The 22,573-nt window shown below is 43.4% G+C and overlaps 1 protein-coding gene across 1 annotated transcript; it reads right to left on the reverse strand.

Annotated features, from left to right (window-relative positions):
- Positions 1–4,284: 4,284 nt before the first annotated feature.
- LOC112573849 lies at positions 4,285–22,553 on the reverse strand. Its single transcript, XM_025254493.1, has 5 exons — positions 20,519–22,553; positions 15,157–16,862; positions 10,823–10,993; positions 8,538–8,681; positions 4,285–6,251 (listed from the first exon to the last, which is right to left on the reverse strand). The coding sequence occupies exons 2-5, from the start codon at positions 16,268–16,270 to the stop codon at positions 5,527–5,529; spliced, it is 2,154 nt and encodes a 717-aa protein (XP_025110278.1). The 5' UTR covers positions 16,271–16,862; positions 20,519–22,553; the 3' UTR covers positions 4,285–5,526.
- Positions 22,554–22,573: the final 20 nt, after the last annotated feature.

Consider the following 22,573-nt stretch of genomic DNA (forward strand, 5'->3'; position numbering starts at 1 on the left):
ACCACTGTATTGTAAAGTGTTGTAATGCTATGTTAATAGATGCATGAATTTTCTTTAACATATCTTTTATTTAGATGACAAAGACAAGTGACACAACGGGCTATATTTTCTTTAAATTATAATTACACATAGAGAATTCGGGGTCAAGTAGAATAATGTCTAATAAATTATTCGTTCTATGTTGATGACAGAGATATTAAGTGTGAAGCTATTAATATTAACATTAAAATAATATTATATTCATGTCCCTCATCACCCTCTTTAAGATGCTGACAAATAGTTTACAGCCTAAAAGAATCAGTTAAGTGTTTAGGATATTGTAGGGTGTGTGTAGACTACGGGTGTAGCGTCTGTTTGGGTTGTGTGGTGTGTAAGTGTGTGTACTTGAACAGATGAATGAGTGTGCTCACGTTTGTAGGCGTGTGTGCACTTGCGAATGTGCCCATATTTTATGTGTTGTACGTGCCTCCGATTGTGTGTGTGTGAGAGAGAGAGAGACCATTGAACAGTGACAGAGAGATGAGAGGGTACAAGAGAAAGACTTGGAGAAGGACAGTAAGCTTGTGACCACTTCATCTTACTCCAGGGCTCTAAAGATATAATATCAAAATAAAATTGACCAGTCATAAATGCCAATAATCGGCGAAATTAGTTAAATTGGAGAAATTAGTTTAAAACAGCCAAATTTATCACCGGACTCATATTTTGTTTGTTTGTTGTTTGGCAGGATTATATAGTATATGTTAAAAGCAGAAGTGAAGGATGATTTTTTTGTTTGTTTGTTTGTTTTGTTTTGTTTTTGCCGTGTCAGCAGCAAGAGCTATATCACAGCTTGAGAGGAGAGCTCCACTAAAGTGAACAAAAGTGGTTGGAATAATTAATCTCTTCAGTGGAAAGCCATCTGGTGGTGGGTGCGACGGAGAGAAAAAATGTTACCATAGAAGAAAGGAAGCATAGATGACACAGAGAGAAACCGAGCACTGTACCCTGAATCATTCGAGGTCATATCAAAAGTCCTGGCGCTATGGCAACGCTTAATCTGTGTACTAACACTCTGTATGTGTGTATGTTTGTACGGCGTGTTACTGACATGATAAAACAGACTCCATGTCCCCCTGTGTCATGACAGTGACGCCATGTATACACAGCCTTGTGGCAGTGACACAGAGACTTTTAGCACAGGAAACGTACAGTGACGTGTCACTACTGTCACGCGCAGTCACACAACACTTTCACTGCCTCGACAGTCATGCTGACCACAACACTGTCATAAATACTGTTGGTTTGTATATCTGCTGTTGTAGAAAAGCCGTTGTTGTCATGATGGTGACGTGTGTGTGACGCTCTGCTGGGGTGTGCAGATATACTGCAACTGCTGTACTAAACAGGGGGAAATGGTTTCCTTCTATCAAGCGCGGTGGCACACACATAATTTGTAGCCCTTGTTCTGACACCTGACAGGTGACAAAAACTCTACAACACTTCTTTATGTGCAGTACCGTCTCCTGTCCACCCTCCCCTTCCCCGAGGGCCTCCAGAGCAAAGCAGACCAGGTGTGACGGGAGACAAGACCATTTGTGTGATTCCACCTACTTCTCGCTTGATCTCCATCTGAGACTGAAACTGTCGTCGGCTAAGTCCCTGGTGATGCGACAGTGTCACGTGACGAGACTTAGTGTATGACTGCATAGCGATGTGCGATGATGTCGTAGGAGAAAGCTCACGCCAACTAGACGTTGACATCGTCACCTGTAAACGTGCGGCATTTTATGGGTGAAGATTCAGTTACACCTGCCAGTGTCGAGCACAATGTTCGTTTGACAGGCGTCAGTGGCGGGGTTAAGTACCGCGCCTTGTCACAGCGCTCAGAGTCGGCGACTAGAATGTCTGGAATTCTCCCTCCTTCCTTCCTATATGGCAGGCGCCACACTTCACAAAATATCTGCCCTAAAAAAATGAAGTGAAAAATGCAGGAAGCTGGTTTGCTTAGCGAAACAAAAGCATAAACAAAGTTGGAAAAGGGAAGACTGAAAGAATTGAAATGTTCTCTTTGAGAAATTTTCTGTGGAGAACTGTGGTCACCTGTACAAATAAGCAAGGAACAAATGAACACATAACTCTTCATTTTTAAAAATTTCAAAGAACGAAATCACGCCAAGAGGTACGAAAGTATGTGGTGGCAGGGTGTTCCAAATACTGAGATAACTTGTAAAGTACCAGCATGACACACTGTCGGCTGTCGGTCTCTCCATCAGTTTTATATCAGTGGTTGGCCATAGCTATGGGAGGGACATGATAATGCAGTGTGGGTCATGACAATATAGTGCTGTATGATGATGATGGTGTAATGTAGCGCCGGACACCATAATGATGTACTGTACAATGAGACGAGCTGGCATAGTAGGGTATGGGGTGAGTTCATGCAGTGTTGGACAAGAAAAGTTAGCCTGGACCATGATGGTGATGCCACGATGGCGATAAATTGTGGGGTGGAGCATGGTGATGACTAATGTAGAGTGGAATTAGATGCAATGTTGCTTGGAGAACAATAACGATAAAATACACTGTGAGACATGGAGGTGAAGTGTAGCTTGGGGTATGATAGTCGTGTATATGAAAAATGATGATGATGAGGAGGATGATGATGATGCAATGTGATGTAGGAAAGTGCGTGATAGTGTAGCCTTGGACGTGATGGTGTGATGTACTTTGAACATGATAAAAAGTGGCAAACTGTGTGGGGCTTGAGGATGAAAATAAATCCGTTGACGGCAATGATTACTATTAACGCTGCTATTATTTGTTGTGATGTTTACGTTAATGTTGTTGATGTTGTGTTAGTTTTAATGGTATTTGTTTTGTTTGCAGGACAGGTGTTTACATATACCTTATTCTTGTCAAAGTCATCAACTGCACTTTGATGAAAAGCCAAACTAAAAGGCTATCTGGGCGCGAGTCGTGAAAAAAAATTTTTAGTAGCTTCCAGAGCCCGCCTTCAGCGACTTGAGCGAGTCGTATCTGCAACAATATCTCATAACTTGCCTGTGGTTTCCAGGGCAACTGAATGTCAGTTTGCGTACTAATGTTACTAGCTACTACTTTTAGCTTTATTTTATATTAAAAAATCCTGCCTTGTGTGTACATATTTGCTTGCAAGTTGCCTGGTTCTGGACATCAACACGTGTAACCAAAGACAGGCGAGAGACTGATGCGAGGATGTGTGAGTGTAAAAGCGGCTTCTGTACTTCGAATTTCCTGCTATGTGTTTGCAGTGGAGCTGTGAGACAATCTGTTTGTGACTCAGCGACACAGTTTGTTGCTGTCACGCCAGGGAGTTCTGAAGTACCGGATCCTAACACTGAAGGAACCCATGCAACGATATTCGATGTTCGGAACACTTCACGACTGCCCCTCCTCCCCCCGTGTACTCAGTACCTGACAGTTTCCGTCATGTTTGGCGGCGAGGTGTCTGTGAGGGACGTTGTGAACAGGTGCGAGCGCTATACACAAGTGACGTCATCACGTACCTCACCTTTTGCTGTCTGATCTGTGAAGGTGTGTTTTTACATTCTTGTCACAAAATATTTGTGCACAAATAATATTGTAACTACTGGTATTATTTTCCCGTTTTCTTGTTTGCCTGGATTAATCAGGTCTGTCGCCTGTCTTTTCCAGTCTGGGGTCAGATCACTTTAGAAAGTGTTTTCGCTTAGAAACCACGTTTGGCTTGGGTGGGCAATGGTTACGTGGACATCAGAGGAAGCCGACTCCATATTACAGACGTCAGTGTAGATTCTTCCTTCCTTTCATATTTTGGACTTTGTGGCTCATTGGTTTCAGAGCTTTTAGTCTCTCTGGATTTATTGCCTAATTGTAAAACACACACACACATATTTGTATTTGTAGTCGTTCCAGTTTGTGCCACGTGAAGGTCGACGTGGAGCGAACTACTGTCCTAGATAGCATAGTCCAATGCCCTAAGCATGCAGCCATGCATGTGTTGTGCCCTGCCCCTCCCACCTCTTGTTTTCATCAGTCACCCTTGACAGAAAAGTTTTAGCAGGGCCACTCCGCATAACATCCTCTTCATTTTTTTAAATCCGAATCACAGCATGATTCATTGGGCGTGCTTTCTATGTCCACCACCTGTAGGCCACTCAAGTGACGATCTGACGATGATGTATCCCCCAGAGTCATTGTCGCGCTAATTGGACAACTGAGGCGAGCTTTATTAGGAGTGTTTTCAGCCATCCCATCATCTCAGCAAAGACTGCACGGCGTAACAACTTTCGATTATCATTTATTAGCCCCCATTGTAACACTTTACAATCTGGACAAAAGTTTGAGATACAAATATTTGGATAGAATATGATTTTTAGCCATTTAAGTGCGAAGTAACTAATCCTGAGCGATCCCGTGCTGTAGGAGCCTAGCCTCCTAACGTGGAGAATCTCCAGTGTATAGAAGAACATGTATGGGAGATAAGCGCGCAGTTCTAGGGGCAGATAACTCGGTGCTAATGCTGCTAGAGCAAAGGAGGTAACTCACGTTTCATACAGCAAGACTATGGGACTAAGCAAAAGAACACATAGCTTACATCAGTATAGTACAGAGCATTGGTCAGAAAAGCTGGAAGTCAGGGAGAGAACTGTCGCGCATGGTAACCATGGTTTTCTGGAGAACATGACAGAGCAGGGCAGAGGAGTAGTCTTGTACTTTGCTAGCAACACCTGAGGCTGAGAGTGCTCATCAGCTCTCAATGTAGTCTGACGACTCCAACTGTACAGGTACAAAAGGTCCCCGCACAGCTGTATGGTGTACACATAAGCAGGCATCATGTATATCTACTGACATATTTTCATACCTATGCAGCGATATACGAAGTTGCACTTCAGTCCGCGCACAGAAAGAGAGACATATTATGTATTGACGAGAGAACATTAAGTAATAAAACAATATCACACGCTCATTGAGCTCGATCAATCTTCCTTCTGATGTGGCGATGTCGAAACATTTACACACGAAAATATGGAGGTTGCAGCCATGACAGTCTGAATATAGTTATATAGTCTGACCTTTTGTGCCCTCAGTTATCACCATGCAGCCTATGGGAGACAGTGTATGTCACAGGCTGACGATGTGGATAATCTGTCAATGCTGCCACTGTTTCATTCCTGACTGTTAGTAACAGTGCTACCGTCTGTGTCTGAGGTCGGTCTTTACCCGTCGATGCTGACGCTAGCAAAGCGAAATGTTCAGTTTACCACCTCACAACCACAAATGAGTTCCACTTTATTTGATCAGTCCTCTCAGACTGCTATATTTAGAATTATTTTGAAAAATATTATCTAGTTTCATTTACTTTGTTCACTTTAAAGAAAAGAAGTGATGATCAGTTATCAGTACACCCCAAAATGTAAACACGCACACAGATTGAGAAGGATTGTGGATGGGGTGGGAGCTGGAGTGCTCTGAACGAGAGAATTATGATGAACTGTCGTTGTGAAAGAAATCCACACGTTAACGTTAGAGACTCGTTGGTGAGGCGGAGGCACACGTCAGCAAGTGCACAGACTTGGCGGGCTTCAGTGGAGTCACTCTCACGACGTCCTCCGAAATCTCCCGTATCTCCACGATGTGATCATCACTCGTCACGTGATTTCTGCTCCACGCCCCGACCAGCTTCTCGTCAATGGAGGGCTGATCGGACTGGTCGCCTTCAGAGTCTGAAGAGCTGTCATCTTTTGGCCCCTCGTTGCCCGTCTCGTCCTTGTCGTTGTCCACCTCGGTGCCCTCCGAGCTGGAGCACAACGAGAGGCTGCGCTGCGGGGACAGTGAGTCCGACATGCTGTCCACGATGGTGTTGAAGCACGCGGCCGACACCGACGTCAAAGGATGCTCACTGGAGCAACTTCCGGTAGAACTAAGCGAGCGAGTGTAGTCGTTCTTTTTCTTGGGCATGCTCAGTTCCACCAATTTCCAGAACTTCTCCGTCCTTTTGGAGTCGTCAGGGCCGGGCCATTTGATGTAGGTGACAGTGTCGAGAATGTTCTTGAGGTTCTTGTCCACAAAACTCACGTGGTCCACGTCCTCCAGAACCACTGGGATGATCTTGTGCTTTAGCTTCAGCATCTCATGTTGCGCCTTCTGGTACTCCAGGCGGCACCACTCGCTCTGCACGTAGGCAGGGGAGAGAACCATAATGGTGCGTCTGCTGTTCTCGATGGCATGGATGATGTTGTCAGCAATGGCTGCAACATACACATGAGCAGAATGTGACGTAATGTGACAATGATGGCTACAACATGCCCAAGCGTAATCTGTGACGTAAAATGACAGTAACGACTACAACCTGCAAGACGTACTGTGTGACATTAATGGCTACAACATCTACACGCTTATACTATGTAACTAGTGTGACGTAACTAAACATTAGTAACTTTAGTAAACACAGGCTTACTATGTGACGTAATGTAACAACAATAGCTACAATGTGACTACACGTAATATGACATTAATAGCTACATGTGTAAGCGTACTACATGACGTAACGTGCCAACAACGGCTACAACATATGCATGTGTACTAAGTGACGTAATGCGACAACAATGACAAATACAAAAGCACGTAGTGTGACGTACAGCGTCTGTTCTCTTGTGACAAACAGAACACGATTCTTTTTGTAAATTTAGAAAGAGATATTCATTATCAAATATATAATCTCTCCCCAAAACATTAATTGTTCTGTTTTTGAAAGCAACACTAACATCAGACAGAGTGAACTTGTAAAAATTAGTGACAGGCGCCACAGTGCGGCGACATATTGGCGAGGACAGACTCCGCCTGCACTCGGCAACAAGTGAAACTTGTTCAGTGACGTCAGGTGGAGTTAGGAGAGGAGACAACCTTCAGCAGGGTGGAATGGGGGACACGAGAATCATTAATGGCAGAGGACGACTTGCATCACAGAGACAGAGATTGAAAGCTTTCGCGTCAAAGGCGTTCCTCGAACATGGCTTCCACAAGCTTATGTTTGACACAGGAGTGTGACGAGGTAAGCAATGAATTATGTATGTGGATGAGAAATCTGCATTATTCATACGGCTTCCATCTCTTCTACTCTGATCTCTTTTAGCAGCTATGTCACGTTTGATTAAGTCGATCAATCTTTGTCGAAAAAATAAAATTTTACAGAGAGTAAACAAGGTGACACAAGGTAAAGCTACTCATTTAATCTGAATTGTTTACAGTTCTATCTGATGATTTGTCACATTCAGTGACTACTCAAAAATATTAGTGGAAAACTTCCATCTGTCAAGATCTCGCTGCATACCCTGAACAAAAACAAACAGAATCTTTAACCGTCACATTTATTCCATTCCCTCGCACACTCCAGCGAAATGTCGACCTCGCTTTGTCTACACGACCTTCACAAATAGATGAAGCTGTCATCGAGGTCGTGTCCGATTATGACAATGGGCAAGAAGAGAGTGGGGTAGTTTTAAGAACCTCGTGAAGTTCTGTGCCAGTATGGATGATTTCATAAAATTATGCATGCATGAAAACTTCACTTCAAACTCTGGGTTTTACTTCTTAGTGTTTTGATATCAGCTCATCGCGACTGAGTGGTTCATGAGGCTTCATCAAAACATGTGTGGAGGACAGCTAGCCTCCGATCGCTCAGTCACCATTACTTACAGGGCACTTCGGTGCTACCAATACTATCACAATGATTTTGTTGGATTTTTATGATTGGACACTGAAGCCACAAAGAAGTGTGCGTGTATCCAGCACCCATTGACTTTAGTTTACACAGATAAAATACTTGTACACAGAAACAAAAGCACATTAATTCGACAGTAACAGACGACCGAGTGTACACTCTATCAGCTGTTGCCAGTTTGAGAAACTTTCATTGACACTGATGGAATACTGACTGTATTTTATCCTTCAGTGAAGATGTTTCTGCTGATATTTTGACCTTTTACTGACTATCACAGTAGAAAGGTTTGTGTGTGTGTGAAGCTGCGCCAGAACGATGCTGTATTTGAGATTACCCAGCCTTAAAAAAATTTATTATTCCGTAAAAAAATTATAAATAACTTTACCAGAAAATGGTAATTAAAATGGACAATTTGATGTCCACCGGCAGAATGTAGGATTGTGTTTTCGTATCACCGCAGAAGTCGTACACCCATACAACCACATCCGTTACCAAAATTGCTAAAGAGAAAAGTGCAGTATACTATACACATTTGTCGTCACTTGAACAGAAGTTCAGCGTGTTTAACTGATCAGCTACTTGTTTTAAATAAACTACTTTCTAAACTAGAATAATTGTAAATATGTAATGGTGGCAGGTAAAAACGGTTCTAAACAGCTACTATAAATGCATCCTGTAACAGACTATCTGTAACCTCACCTGTTATTTGCATTTTAAATACAGATTTTTAGTTTAGATGATCTGAACACCCAAGTTATTTAAGTTTGTTTAAAATGACACTCTCCACTGACATTCTGACTACACTGCTGCTCACTTTCTCCTGGCGGGAAGTCCCTGAAGTGCAAGCACAGTTTGAAGTCGAGATCTTTCTCCAGGCGCGGATACAGCTGCTGCAACACGAACTTCTCGTCCCGCGCCGTCGACTTGTAGGACACAAAGGCGTCGAACTCTTTGCCGTCTGAAACAACGACAGTGGTAACAACTACTTGTCATTTGAAACTACAGCTGTCACATACTGTTTGCTGCAATGGAGCCATCACAAACTATCTTCTGTTTAAAAGTACAGTTTCTTGCCAACTGAAAGTCTCTTCAATTTGCTCTCAGAAACAAGGCCCAGTTATGAAACCAACTACTTGTCTAGCTTCCCTCTGGAAAAATCAGTCTGATCTCTTTCTCTCACTTACCCCGCCCCTCTCACACACACATAAACACACCCCACGAATTTCAGAGTGTTTTAAAACCCTTCCTGAGTGCCTTGATTTCGATTACTGTAACTGTAAATATTTTTCTCCACTTCTGTGGCATGTCTACCATTTCTTATTCTTGTTCGTAGTTGCCCCCAGTGGAGCATAGGGCTGCAATGTCTACCTTTTACTGGACAAAGGAATAAATTAACGCTTTAGCTGCTTTGCCTGTGCCCTAAAATCTTGCAGAACTAATCTGAAGTATGGCAGAAAAAGCTGAGCAACAGAAATGAGAAATATGTCGTGACATTGAATCCATAACAAAATGTCTCAGGCCATGTGCTGGGTGCGAGGAAGCCATGTGAACACATCCAGTTCTCAGTGATGGAGGCTTGACAGTTAAGGAGCGATGCGACTGTATCACCAAGGACTCAGCACAGACATCAGCAGCACATTGCCCCCGCCGACAACTAGCACTAGTATCAATCTTGGAGGGCTGACAAGAGACACACCACCGAGCATCAAGATTGGTTTGGTACAGACTGACTGTCAGTGAGGGAGAACTTACTGTACGTAAGGGAAGAGAGAGGAGGACTAACAGAAAAACAGTCCGTGTACTTGTAAACATTGTCTGAATGTTTTGGCCACTTTATGGGGCATTAACCACCGTCGCCATACATCCCCCCACGTTACCTGTCATCACCGTCATTCGCCTGGCTGAACTGCCGACATACCAGAGATGTTACTAAACACGCAGCTGTACTGTGACATTCCAGAGATGTTACTAAACACGCAGCTGTACTGTGACATACTAGAGATGTTACTAAACACGCAGCTGTACTGTGACATACCAGAGATGTTACTAAACACGCAGCTGTACTGTGACATACTAGAGATGTTACAGCATACATAAAACCTACAACCTGCTGTTCTAATATGTATACCATCCAAACATACGTGTAACTCAATGAAGTATTTGCTTACTTGCCAAAAGCTCCTAGCCCCGTGAAGTACTTACCCTGTTGCCCATCATGTCTAACCCAGTGCTGAATACTTCTAAACCATTTAAAACTATTTGGCAAGCGCATCTACCCCAGAGAAACACTAGGCACCAATTCTACCACAGTGAATGTTTCTGGATTTCTGCAAGTAAAATAAAGTCAGTCGTGACTTGCAGCAGGACCTGCCCAAGCCTGCCTCTCGGTGCTAGCAGCTGAGTAAGAGACCATGTCTTGATGTCGTCCGTCTGTCAGCTTCCTTTCAGCATGGCTGCTCTAACTTACCGTGTAGACATTAGTAGCTTCTCGCCTACAACGGTGATTGTACCTGTCACAGTGTGCAAGACAGGCAGTCCCTTGCCCTGTGCCCCGTTGTCTGCCTGTGACAAGCAGTTCAGTCACGATACCTGCTCTGTATTTGCCATTATGGTCACGCTATATCTGTGATGCTATCATCATTTGTCAGTATTGTCAAAAGAGAGGGATATCTTCAGGGAGCTCACAATGACCCTTACAGTCACGAGATCAGGAGACTACTAGTCTGGGCTGTAGGCTTTCTAATCAAATATATGAACAGTGAACATGTCTGGCTCGTCCTTTTTAAAAAAAAAAAAGAATCTTACGAATTTTTGGACAGAGGACCTCCCGGGTAGTTTAAACTATTCTTTTCTTGTAGCTGTTGTTCTTTCATATAAATCTGTTTTATTGTCTATTTGGAAAATACAAATCCATGGTTCTCAGCCTGAGAAAAGGCAATAATACACAAAGCCTGTCTTATCGTCTTTGGCTGAGCAAAGCCTAGCGACTCACAACTCTTCACTAAGGCTTTGACCTCCCCACAGGGCCTCACAATGCCAGGACTTGGCATCCTGTCTGTGTGCTGGAGGTAGTGGACCTCAGGGTTTCAAGTGACTTACCGTCCTCTTCATACTGCTGGAAGTAGTGAACCAGTTTGCGCATGGGCAGCCACTGCCAGCGCCACGTGACGTATGCCAGCAGCACCAGGAGCACCAACAGCACAGCTACGACACCCAGACACCCGGCTGCCACCTGCCACACGGTCAGCGACTCCCCCGTCCGCCCAGACCCTGCAACAACACACGCTTTCTATAGTCTACATCAGCCAGGTTTTAGAAGGATAAAGTGAGAGAGAGAGAAGGTACTAACATAAAGATAAACAATATAACCTGGTAGTCAACTTACCAACAGACATATATACATATATCGCAAATTAAACCAGTCCTTTTTAAATTTTTAATTATTTTACGTCAACCATGAGTGGGAAATTTAGTTATTGCTTCTCCAATAATTCATTACAACATAAGCGTTTCGTGGGTAACATTAACATTAAGGGGAAAATAAATGAACCAAACATAGTCTAGGACCTTTACATATACATTAGAAGCATTACCTAAAATTTGATTAGGATAAGTACTTGGTGTAGACTTGTATGCGTGCACATACACGCGCAGACTTATCTGTATGTTAAACTCACGAGAAACCCGTCTGTTAAAGAGATGTTTATAGTCTGTTTACACTCTGTAGTCTGTTTGATGTCTTGCTAATTATCCTAATACGAGGACTCAGGTTTTGTCTCTGAAAAGTTATATGGGAAATATTGCTAGCACTTTCTCAATGCATGAAATGGACCACAAGATTTTGTCAAGAATATTGAGAGCAGTCACAAGTTATTTTTGAGGGCTGCAAAACAAGTTCCACTGTGGACGTCCCAGGGGTTGATAAATTGTGAGCTGCTGGCCTTGTGTGGAATGAAAAACAAGTCTGTTTTGTTGCCGCATTTTTGTGTTGTACAATGCAGGCGACGTGTTAACACCCTCTGTCTCCAGTAATGCTTACGTATGTATCATAGGAGAGTATGTTAAACAGGTTAACCAGGTGAACAACCTCTACTCCAGGATATTTTACAACTGTTTTATGCTGAAATGCTGCACTACAATGTGTCTGCACATTTTCTTCATTCTCATGTTTTTGTTGGAGAACTGTTTAAATGTGATTTACAAGCAAAGCCAAGCTTTTCTGCTTCTTAAAAAGTGTTCTTACATAAATATTTTTTGTAGTTGCTTGTCTCCTACTTTTCTCACCATCTCTCCATTCCTCTCCTTTTGCCTCGCCTGTAACTTTATTTACTTTTCGTGCTGCTCGAGCGAATGATCGCACTGTTGTCCACAGAGGAAATGACTTATACAAGGTTTTCTTTATTTTGCTATTATCGTTGTAAAATGTTGTCGTGGTGTTAAAATAATTTATGTGCAGGTTATATGTACAAGCACATTCTGCAGCCCCAGAGCTTTTCCTCTGACAGTCGCATGCGTGGTGTGCAGTGAACAGCAGCCCCTCTGCACTTAATCTTGTGCAGTGAACAGTGAACAGCGGGCTGTCGGCTGGCAGTAAATCTCGCGCACAAATACAAGAGGAGACTTGCCGAGCCTCGTGTCCACACGCCCTCGCGCTGTCTCATATTTCACCTGGAATGTCGACACGAGGCTTGCGAGGCCGACTCTCATTTAGACTCTGTTGCAAATATCAGCATCTGCAGTAAGCCAGCAAAAAGTAAGTCAACCATGATGCGGAGTGACTACTGCTCACTGTAGCACATGGACTGGCACGGTCATGCCATTTGTGCCACGCCAGACGAAGAGGACTACGGCTGACCGATGCTGATTCAGGGAACATTTTTTACCTATATCTTTACTCTGAAATCCTGCTTCTCTGCCCACAAAACAGATTGCTAAAGTGCGTGTGGTCTGCAACCTTAGCAACTCAATCATCTCGTTGCAAAAGTTTTTTTTAATCTGAACCCGTCAAGAAAACTAGAAAAATATAGCCGTGTTTGACAAAATTATTTTCATGTCATCACCGACAAGTAAAAATATTATTACCATATGCTGATATATTTATTCCTTGTTTTGCACGCAGTGACAATGTGTAATAAAAGTACCAACTCTCAGCACATGTATCATACTTCGTTCATTATGAACACGACAGTTAACAGGTCGCGAAGCTTCCAAATATCTATAGTTAATATTTGCTAGAGACATTTTGCCGGCTGGTCTTTCATGTCTGTTGTCACGACCCCATCTGCAACTTCATCTTTGTCGTCGGTCGTTTCCAAATGGTGCGTGACGAAGGTGATATCGTGACACAGGCCAGACGACACTCAGCTCAATATACAACATGTTGTTATGTAGATATCATAAACAGCATATTATAATGTAGATATACAACACGTTATTATGTAGATATGATATACAACAAGTTATTATGTAGATATGATATACAACACGTTATTATGTAAATATGATATACAACACGTTATTATGTAGATATGATATACAACACGTTGTTATGTAGATGTACAACACGTTATTATTTTTTAACTCCATACTCAAGAAATGTTATATACTATCTTTTCACCAAAACAAATTTCCAAGCTTTAAGCTAAATTGTACACATGCAAAATCCTCCAATTATGTAAAAGCCTTAATGGGCGAGGTGTGTAGCTATAAATCGAGCGCCGCTGTTATAAACATGCATTCCTTAGCTTGGTCTTGACGTTCTCAGGGTAATGAGCCGACTAGACATACATCCATGTGTGTAGCCACACAGCTCCTCAAAATGACGAGTTTCCCACTACAGAGAAAATGAACAGACTTTCTCCCGAAAATGTGCGGGGTGTAGATTTGAACAACTCAGTCTACGGTGTTTAAATCACCTGACTTTAACAGGTAGTATTCAGTGTGTGTCGCAACTAGTCATCACCTGACTTTCACAGGTAGTATTCAGTGTGTGTCGCAACTAGTCATCACCTGACGTTAACTAGGGACATTGGTAAACAGAACATGTTTACAGTAAACCCATGACGTCACTGATGTTTACGGATACACTTAATTAACCTAAAGTTCTGGCTCTACCACTGATATAGTGCCCCTTGGCAAAGTAAAAATATATGTGTACATTTGTGATGTTCGCGTTTTGTTGGGTTTTTTTTTTTTTTGTTTTTTTTTTTATCTCATCCTGAGCATACTGATGCTGATATTTATAGCATTTATTCAGAGGTTAGGTTTGTAGTGGGAATAACAGATTTTGCGATATATTATTTTGTACCAAGATCAAGCCTGTTATTTGAAAACATAAACAACAGGCCACTAGACGGGTCTGTCTGGTATCGATGCTGCTGTGCCCTATAACCACGAGGTCTGCCTGCAGTAAAATGTCTGTCTCATCAATCAGCGGTATTTGCGGGGCAACCATGCCACCGGGTTCTGCTTAATGTTCAACACTTAATAATTAAAGATGCTCATTGTACTAACATATAATCAACGATTTTTGTTTTTCTTGCACAATGTTTTAAAATATAATAATTACAAAATTTAAAGTAGATTTAAACGGATGTTAAACACGGTTATTATTTTGACGATTTATAATAACCTATAAACTCCTTGAAGAGAGCAGCCTAACTTGTTGTTACTGGGAGAACACATCGATACAAATGCCATCAGACAAGATTTTAATTACCAAAGGATAAAAATCGCAAATAACAAGAGACAACAGAACAAAGGGTGAAAAAGCAGCTTGGGAATTACCAAGCGACAGAAACACAACTGCTGAGAAAGACAGAGCAGGACAAATACCGAGCAAGCAACATCTGTAGGCGATGAAGACAGCAGAAGATAGAAAGAGCTAAGTATAACAATGTGATGACTACGGAGTACTTTTTTTGTTGCTGGTGGTGGTGGTGGGGCTGCTGCTGGCGATGAACTAGGCCAGTTACCGACTTTTTCGTACAGAATGTGATTGTTGTTGAGGGAAATGAGAGACAGTGTTTTCTCAAAGCTTCTCCATGGTGTGCATGATTACAATTCTTCCACAGACCTGCAGTCTTTCTTTTTTCTTGCAGATCTTTCCACTCCTTTAATACCATAGTAAAGTTCATCAACAGAATATGGCGGCTGCTACATTAGGCTCTCACCAACTAACATTCATACATCAACAACTACCACCTAAAGGTGTTAATTGAAATGACCGAATAGAGGATCACTTAACGGATTGGCCAGGATAAGGGACACTTTCACGTACACTTTTTAGAATCTCTCCTTATGTTCAGTTTCTTCTTTTCTTCTACCTTGACACACTTTTACTTAGCTTGTAATATTTGCTTTCTCTCGCTTGCATTAAAAAGGTAGAACAGATGGGAAAAAAAAGAGTGAAGAAGAAAGAAAAGCTGACCAACCTTCGTCTGTGAAGAGGACTGGCCACGAGTCGTTGCACCAGGTGCCCGTGTAGTTCCAGTTGCAGATGCAGGCGATGCTTCCGTTCTGCGCATGTCCGCAGTACCCGTGTTCGCCACACTCAAGCGAACATTCCTTTTCACAGCGCACCCCGACCCAATTTTTTTCGCACTCGCAGCTAAACTTGCCTTCTGATTCTTTGCAAGTGCCGTGCATGCAGTTGAAGGACAAGCATGGATCAGGACCCTCGCCCTCCACACACTGAGGTTTGAACCCTAGCCCTAAAACACATTTTCGGCCCCCAGACTCGCAGTCCTGGCACCAGTCATCGCTGAGGGACGGCAAGATGGAAGTTCTTCGTGGGTTCACCGCACCACCGGTAGAGTTATCCTGAACGTGGTCGTTGCTGCTGGAATTCTGTTGAGTGAAAGGGTTGATGTGGATGTCATTTCCGCTTGCACTCGTTGTGACTGCCTCGACGTCACCAACATCAGAGAGGGAGGGCCGGTGTGCACTCGCCCCGCTAACTCCGTCTTCCTTGAGCTGACCTCCAGCTTCCCACACCACATCTCTAGCACTCCCCTCATCAGCCGGACCTCCATCTGCAGGGTGCGCGCCCTGAGCGGCTGGTGTGGGCGTGGTGAAGACGGTACCTGTGACTCCATGAGAATGAGGTTCTGCTGCAGCCATTGGGTCTCTGTGTTTTAGACTTGGGTCAGGACCTGTCGGTAGTTGGTCCGATTCAAGCGACAGAGAACCTCGACGATTAAGAAAACCTAGAAGACGGTTTATCTCCCTGGGGCACAGTGACATCGACGGGTTGTGTGCACAGATGCACATGACGGTACAGCTGGACACACCAAGCAAACACTGACCCTGGGAGTTACAGGCACTTGGCAAGGCCTCACAACAGTCCGACGAAAACATCGACGAGGTCGACGACTGCAGATCGCTGAGAGAGGCTCTTGACAGAGACGGCGGAGCGGCTGAGGCGCCGCGCGGATCGGGCGGCTGGCAAGGAGAAGAGCGGAGAAGTGCGAACATGGCCAGCATTTGGAGCAGCCACATCTTCCCTTCTGTCAACCTGCACTGAACTGGTGGTGATACACATCTCATGAAGGAGGGATATTATTCAAGTAAATAACTGTTTTCTAGTCTGTTCCGTGTCTGCATTTTACAATGTCTGCTTAACGGCTTAGTGAGTCGGCTTATTGAAGGTCAAGAAACAAGTTGTGCACGTGCTTTACATTCTTCTTTTAAATCAAAAGACCTCATCATCTCGGTACACATGGCAGAAAAAGGCTCCATTCCTCCCAGTGGCAGGAGCGGAAAGGATTTTCTGCTGCCTTCTATTTTGGAAGGCGATGGTTTGCACGAGAGAGACACAGGACGTCATAGTCTTCAGTAAGTTCTTCCATCACAAGCTTCTTGTAAGTAATCACAAGTTCTGTACTGATTCTGCCGCTTGTGAACTGGTTACAGGCATGCTGGCAGGCCCTGTGGACAGTCGGCAGGTGAGTATGCCGGCCATCAGCGCTGGGCGGGCGTCTGGCGCGGTGCCGCGTGTCCGCGTGTGGCAGGAGACAATCTGGCCTCTGGTGACGCTGGCGGCACGGCGGCCCTCATTCCACGCTCAGGTCTCGTGCACTAATTCCGGTTCTCGCGCCACGCCAACATATAACAAACTGTCAGGGTCGTAGTCACTGACCTGAAAAACAAATGAGAACAATATTATCCTTTCTTTCACACTCGTCGGAGTTTGGTTTTTTTTTTAAATGGTTTCGCCCGTGCGAGGGAAGGTAGGAGTACACGGGGCTGACTTTAACCAGCGGTCAGTTTTCCCTAGTTGCTACCCCGACCCTGAGGCAGGGTGGAGATCGCAGGCGGTACTGACTACCCGAGCAATAAAACGTCTTTCTCAGTAGAGTACTTGCTGTTGGCGTTTAGAAGAAAGCTGAGGTGAAACAGTTTGCAACTGAACATACTGTCTGGGTTAGGACCGACATGTGCTCATCATCTTTGGCTGTCCTAACGAACACAATACCGTCTGTATTCTCTAACTAGTCTCCGCTAGGTGACAGTTATTCTGTAAGTGAAACAATGTACCTTGCGTACATCACATCGGGGTTTATCCACATTCAATAAAAAAAATTGCTAAGTGTGCCAGTTTGGGACATGTAAATGATACATTTTTGAGAAAACGGTTGCCACGGATCGGCAGTCGTTGACTTCGCTGAATGAGGAGACAATTTACCATCAATGTTTGCACTTTCAAAACCAAAATTGTTCTAACCGACGGTACAGCTCCACACCGACAAATGTATTGTCTCTCTAGACATGTTCATTCCAGTCTAAAACTGCAAGACCCACTCGTATGTTATAAAATATAACGGAATTTTTTTTTTATCGTTTTCACTTTACATATTTGTTTCTTATTCACTTTACATATTTGTTATTCTGCGATATTAATTGTAGGATCAGTAGCAGTGTTAATTTTTGTGTTTCCATTCGTGATTTTGCTTTGTTATATATCAGTATGTATGATAGTGCCTCCAGCCACTGATTTTGCTTGCATACCTGTACTTCACCTGCCAATAAGAAACCTTGAATTCCTTGTAATGTTATTTAACTCATGAGATGAAGGGGAAAGGTTTTTGAAGCTTAAAATAAATTACACTAATTTCTGTTGCAAATTATATTTTGTTGTTGTTATTGTTGCTCTTTTTTTCCCTCCTTTACTTGTTTTGGTTGGGTTGTCCAAAAGGAAACAAACCACACGAAAGCCACACTAACAGCGGTGTATATACAAGCTCTGCTTTCTTGTTTCCAGCCTCGGATGTCATTTCGCATTTACAGATTACTTACCAGAAGTAGATGAGTAGCTGCCACGTGCAGATAGTGGTAAGAAAGTAGTCTAGTAGAAAGGACATCGAATTTGTTAGGTGGACACAGACTGTCATTTCCCAGATTCAGGGTGTAAGAAACAAAGTATACATAACAACTGGAAAATAAAATACTAATAATACAGTGTGGACACTAGCGTACATGCACGTCGCACTCAAAACTTGGGTGGAATGCACACATAGACCGTACATGTAAGCACGGACTACAAGCCGAATATTGATATCCCTGATTATGAGAAAGAAGATAAGAGACATAGAGAAAGATAAAAAAAATAATAATAAAGTTTGAACATTCAGTTCTCTTTAGGTTTATGTCATTTGCACTGTTCATCCTTCTCTCCTTTATATATTTTTGTTTGTGGAGAATACATTCAGTCTTAAAGCCGTTTTGGCTCAGCTCTGAGACCCTACAGCAAGCACTGGTCGGGTGAGAATTTTCGGGTGACATTTTATTGCTAGGCCAGTGGGCAGTGCCTGTGATCTGCACCCTGCCTGTTGTCCGGGTAGTAACTAGAGACAACTGGACACTAGTTGAGTAGTCAGCACCGCGTGCACTCCTACCTTCCCTCCCACGGGCGATACCATTGCATTCTGTCGGCCAGAAGTTGTTCGCCTTTAACGCACTGTTGGGGTCAATGGGATGGCAGGAAAGAAGAAAATCCATATGACGAAATAAGAACCTATATTGCACCTGTGAACCGACGTGAACTGTTGTATGAGCAATAACACAGATGCTTGCTCTTTAGAAAAGCTTCTCCAACGATACGTCAGTCTTCATTTACATGACGATTGTGTTTAAAAAACATATTGCAATAAAGTTTTTAAATGCTTCAGGTACTTGCTACCCAACAATTTCTCATTTTCTACACATGTACAGTGGAACCTCGGTTAGCGAACGCCTCGGATAGCGAATATTTCGGTTAACGAACAAAAATTTCGTTAAAAGTTTGTCTCGGATAGCGAACAAAATTTCGGATAACGAACAGCCACGTGAACCACACGTGACCGACCATCATGTCATCATTCGCGCTCCAGACACAGTTACGATCGGTCGTTCCCTATCTATGCGCATCCTTCTTATTTAGTGATTGTTGTGCTTTATTTTAATAAGATAATCCTCAATCATGATTCCAAAGAAGATTAAGAGCAATTAATAGTAGTGAGGTAATGACAAGGAAGCGGCCAACAAATGAATTTAAAAAGGAAATGATTTCAAAGTATGAAGGTGGCATGCGTCTGTCGGATATGTGATGTCGTATTACCGAAGAGTTTTACAAAAAAGACAGAAGGAACAGACACTGGACAAGTTTTTTTCCTTTAACCTCAAAGCTACAGAAAAAGGTTACCCCCGATTTTATAATGTCACGTGCTCATGGAGGGGGAATCAAAGCAGTAATTCCACCCCATCCTCACCACACCTGCTTCCATCCACGCCGTCAAAACGGCAAGTTTTCTGATGTTTCAATGCTTTCATTAATGTTTTTATATTTAACTTCATTTAAACTGCATTATAACTCTTCTCATTAAAACAAATACCTATATAGCCTGCAACTTTCAAATATTAGCGAGTCAACAGGGGCTGGGAACCAATTAAATCTATTTCCTTTATTTCTTATGGAAAAAATTGTTTCGGATAACGAACATTTCGGATAACGAACAGTTTTCCAGAACGGATTAAGTTCGTTAACCGAGGTTCCACTGTATCATAAATCTGAGCCGTGTTGCACTCGGTTATGTACACACAGACACACCACAGCCACTTTCGGCCACAGACATACACCATCCACAAACACTCACCACAAGCACGCTTCCACACACACAATGTGCGAGAAAACTACCAATATTTTGTAAACTTTCTTCCTCTTTCTTCCTTTGATCTTTATTACGAGACCCACTTGTCTCTCACCACAGTCACGCCGCGAGGGACGAAGCAACAATTCAACATCATCTGTCACACCGCGCTATAAACCATAGCAACGCAGCATCCAAGTTTAAACACTTTTTCCGAGGAAATGTTAGTATTTTAAACTCATTTGTAATAATATATTTTATGATTGGAAGCATGACTAGTTTGTAACCTTCTACACTTTGAGAAGCAGCGAAGCGATTAGCCTATAAACACTAGGTAAAAACACTACTTACTTTCCCTAACCTGCAGAGAAAATATTTCATGTCTACAGGATCTCTAGCAAGAAGCATCAGCACAGATACACACTCAAAACATGAACAGAAATACGCAAATGCGAAGGCTATCAGTAGAGCTACATACATATTTAACAAACTAATAAACATTTTTATTAAGTTACACATCTCCTCAATGCTGAAACCCCACAACAAGAACTTTCTAGAATACAGCATTACGTACATCAGTTACATATAAAAATTGCTGGTGTAACTACATCAGGAATAAAGTTGTCTAAAGTCAAGGTGCGCCTCAAACTAAATAAATACCACTGCTCACCTCATTTCATGCTCATGAAAAGCTCTTCTAGCTGAAACGTTTTTGTGACGAAGCCAAGGCGCCATGTAACGGTCAAAGCATGAAAACTGCACGAAGCTGAGACCCACAGAGGTGTGGACTATGTTGTCGCCTGTCCACTTGTTACATCAAGCAGATACCGCTGCCCCGCAAAACATTCTAACTCTCGTCCTGTGATGGCGAGGACCAGCAGAGACGACGATCTGAGCTGGGTGGGCAGCAGCTAATGAGAAGCAGTCCACACACAACAACAACAATTACCAAGCTTGTCCTCCCATGAAGCGTGCCAAGAGGTTTGTGCAAACTGCAAGCGAGGACAGGCGTCAGGGATGTGCCTGTCTTCTCAGCTCGGGGAGGGGGCGGTCGAGGCTGAGACAGCCGGGGAACTATACGTGTGCGTGACAGGTCAAGCTTGTCACCATCAGACAGGTCACGCCCGTCACTGTGTGACAAGCAGGCGAGCGCTGGCACAGACGTTTGCTTAAAGTTTTGAGGCCGAGGACTGAGTATAGTGCCAGGATATGTTGTCAGCTTTGGCTACTGTGTCCAGGCGTCCTGCAACTTTCTCTACACGGGGTCCGCTTCCAGAATCGTATTTCGGTGTTTCCTCCTACCACATTCCATTAATGCAGCTGTAAATGTGCACCTCACGTTCTAGGGTGCAACGGACTGCCAGATCATGTGACAATATAATGACCTGCCCTAGCAGTAAAGGAAGATGGGGGACATCTGGGTCCCATGTATCCGATGGGGCGGGGCAAAAAGGTCTGTGAAGCCATGGCAAACGTGCAAAAAGGCTTAATAATGTTTATTTTACCTAGGGGTGGGGGGGAACAAACGCGGAACCCTTATCCTACCCTTGTGTTTCTCAGGTAACCCACGTGTGTCTTGGATAGGTTCCATGGATATATATATATCCAAGATAGATCCCACTTGCATAACCTACAAATTTCATGTGTTTCTCAACTGTTAAATTTTGTATTATGCACAGACCATTGGCTCTCGTTGGATAACATGACGTCTCATAAAGAATTTTTTCCATTGTTCTTGACTAATTAAAATATGCTTGGCAAATGCTTTCGCAGTTGTTCGTCTTGCGATGATCCAAGGATTTCACCTCCAACACTGCAGTACGGATGACCCCGTCTGTCCCTCTTAATCATTAACTCGTGTTTCGAAAAGCAGCAAAATAGAACCGAAGTCCTGTTCCATTATTTCATGCACCATTATTCAGGCTGACAAGCCTGCTTTGAACACTCGAATTTCTTCAAAGTAAACGTTCCGGCCACCCATAACGCTCAGCGAAGAGCACCATGGATGGAGAGACCGGAGATGAACGGAAGATGGGACACCAAAGAACGAACGCGACCCCGCAAAGGGACCCCGCAAAGGGCCCCGCCCACCCCGGCTTCACACAGTGACCGTCGCGAGACGGACCGCACGCCCATTGCCCTAGATCAGACCTGGGCAAACGCCGGCCCGCGGGCCTCCTGTCTCTGACCGGCCCGCCCGCCAGTATATATACTATATATACAGTATTGGGTAACACTGAGTTAACTATATAAGTCCGGCCCTCTCGAACCATCCCAGTTTCTCATGCGGCCCCTTGGGAAAATTAATTGCCCACCCCTGCCCTAGATCCAACTACAAGCTTTTTAATGGCAACAACTTTAATACATGTATACGCTAGTGGAGCTAGAATTACCGCGGCTGCTGGCACCAGACTTGCCCTCCAATAGATTCTCGTTAAAGGATTTGAAGTGTACTCTTTCCAATTACGGAGCCTCAAAAGAGTTCCCTATTGTTATTTTTCGTCACTACCTCCCCGAGGTGGGAGTGGGTAAGTTGCGCTAGCAAAAGTCCGGCCTGAGTCCATCACTCGCCGCTTATTGCAGACACTTTGAGAAAAGATTTCAACACTAGGTAGACACCAAGTGTTGCTCCTTAACATCGATTTCACTTCAACTCGAGGGTGAAATTATTATTTATTTTATTTTTTGACTTTGAGGTCGCACTTTTATTCTCATGATCGTTATT

This window comes from Pomacea canaliculata, linkage group LG10 (assembly GCF_003073045.1).
Source record: "Pomacea canaliculata isolate SZHN2017 linkage group LG10, ASM307304v1, whole genome shotgun sequence".
Classification (NCBI taxonomy): Eukaryota; Metazoa; Mollusca; class Gastropoda; order Architaenioglossa; family Ampullariidae; genus Pomacea; species Pomacea canaliculata.

What these genes read in the sequence shown, in the direction of transcription:
- LOC112573849 (XM_025254493.1), bottom strand. Translation starts at nt 16,270, where the DNA reads ATGAGATGTGTATCACCACCAGTTCAGTGCAGGTTGACAGAAGGGAAG. An exon ending in AGTCCTCTTCACAGACGAAG is followed by an intron (nt 10,994 to 15,156) that starts GTTGGTCAGCTT and finishes GTGTTGTTGCAG; the next exon opens with GGTCTGGGCGGACGGGGGAG. An exon ending in CCAGCAGTATGAAGAGGACG is followed by an intron (nt 8,682 to 10,822) that starts GTAAGTCACTTG and finishes TCGTTGTTTCAG; the next exon opens with ACGGCAAAGAGTTCGACGCC.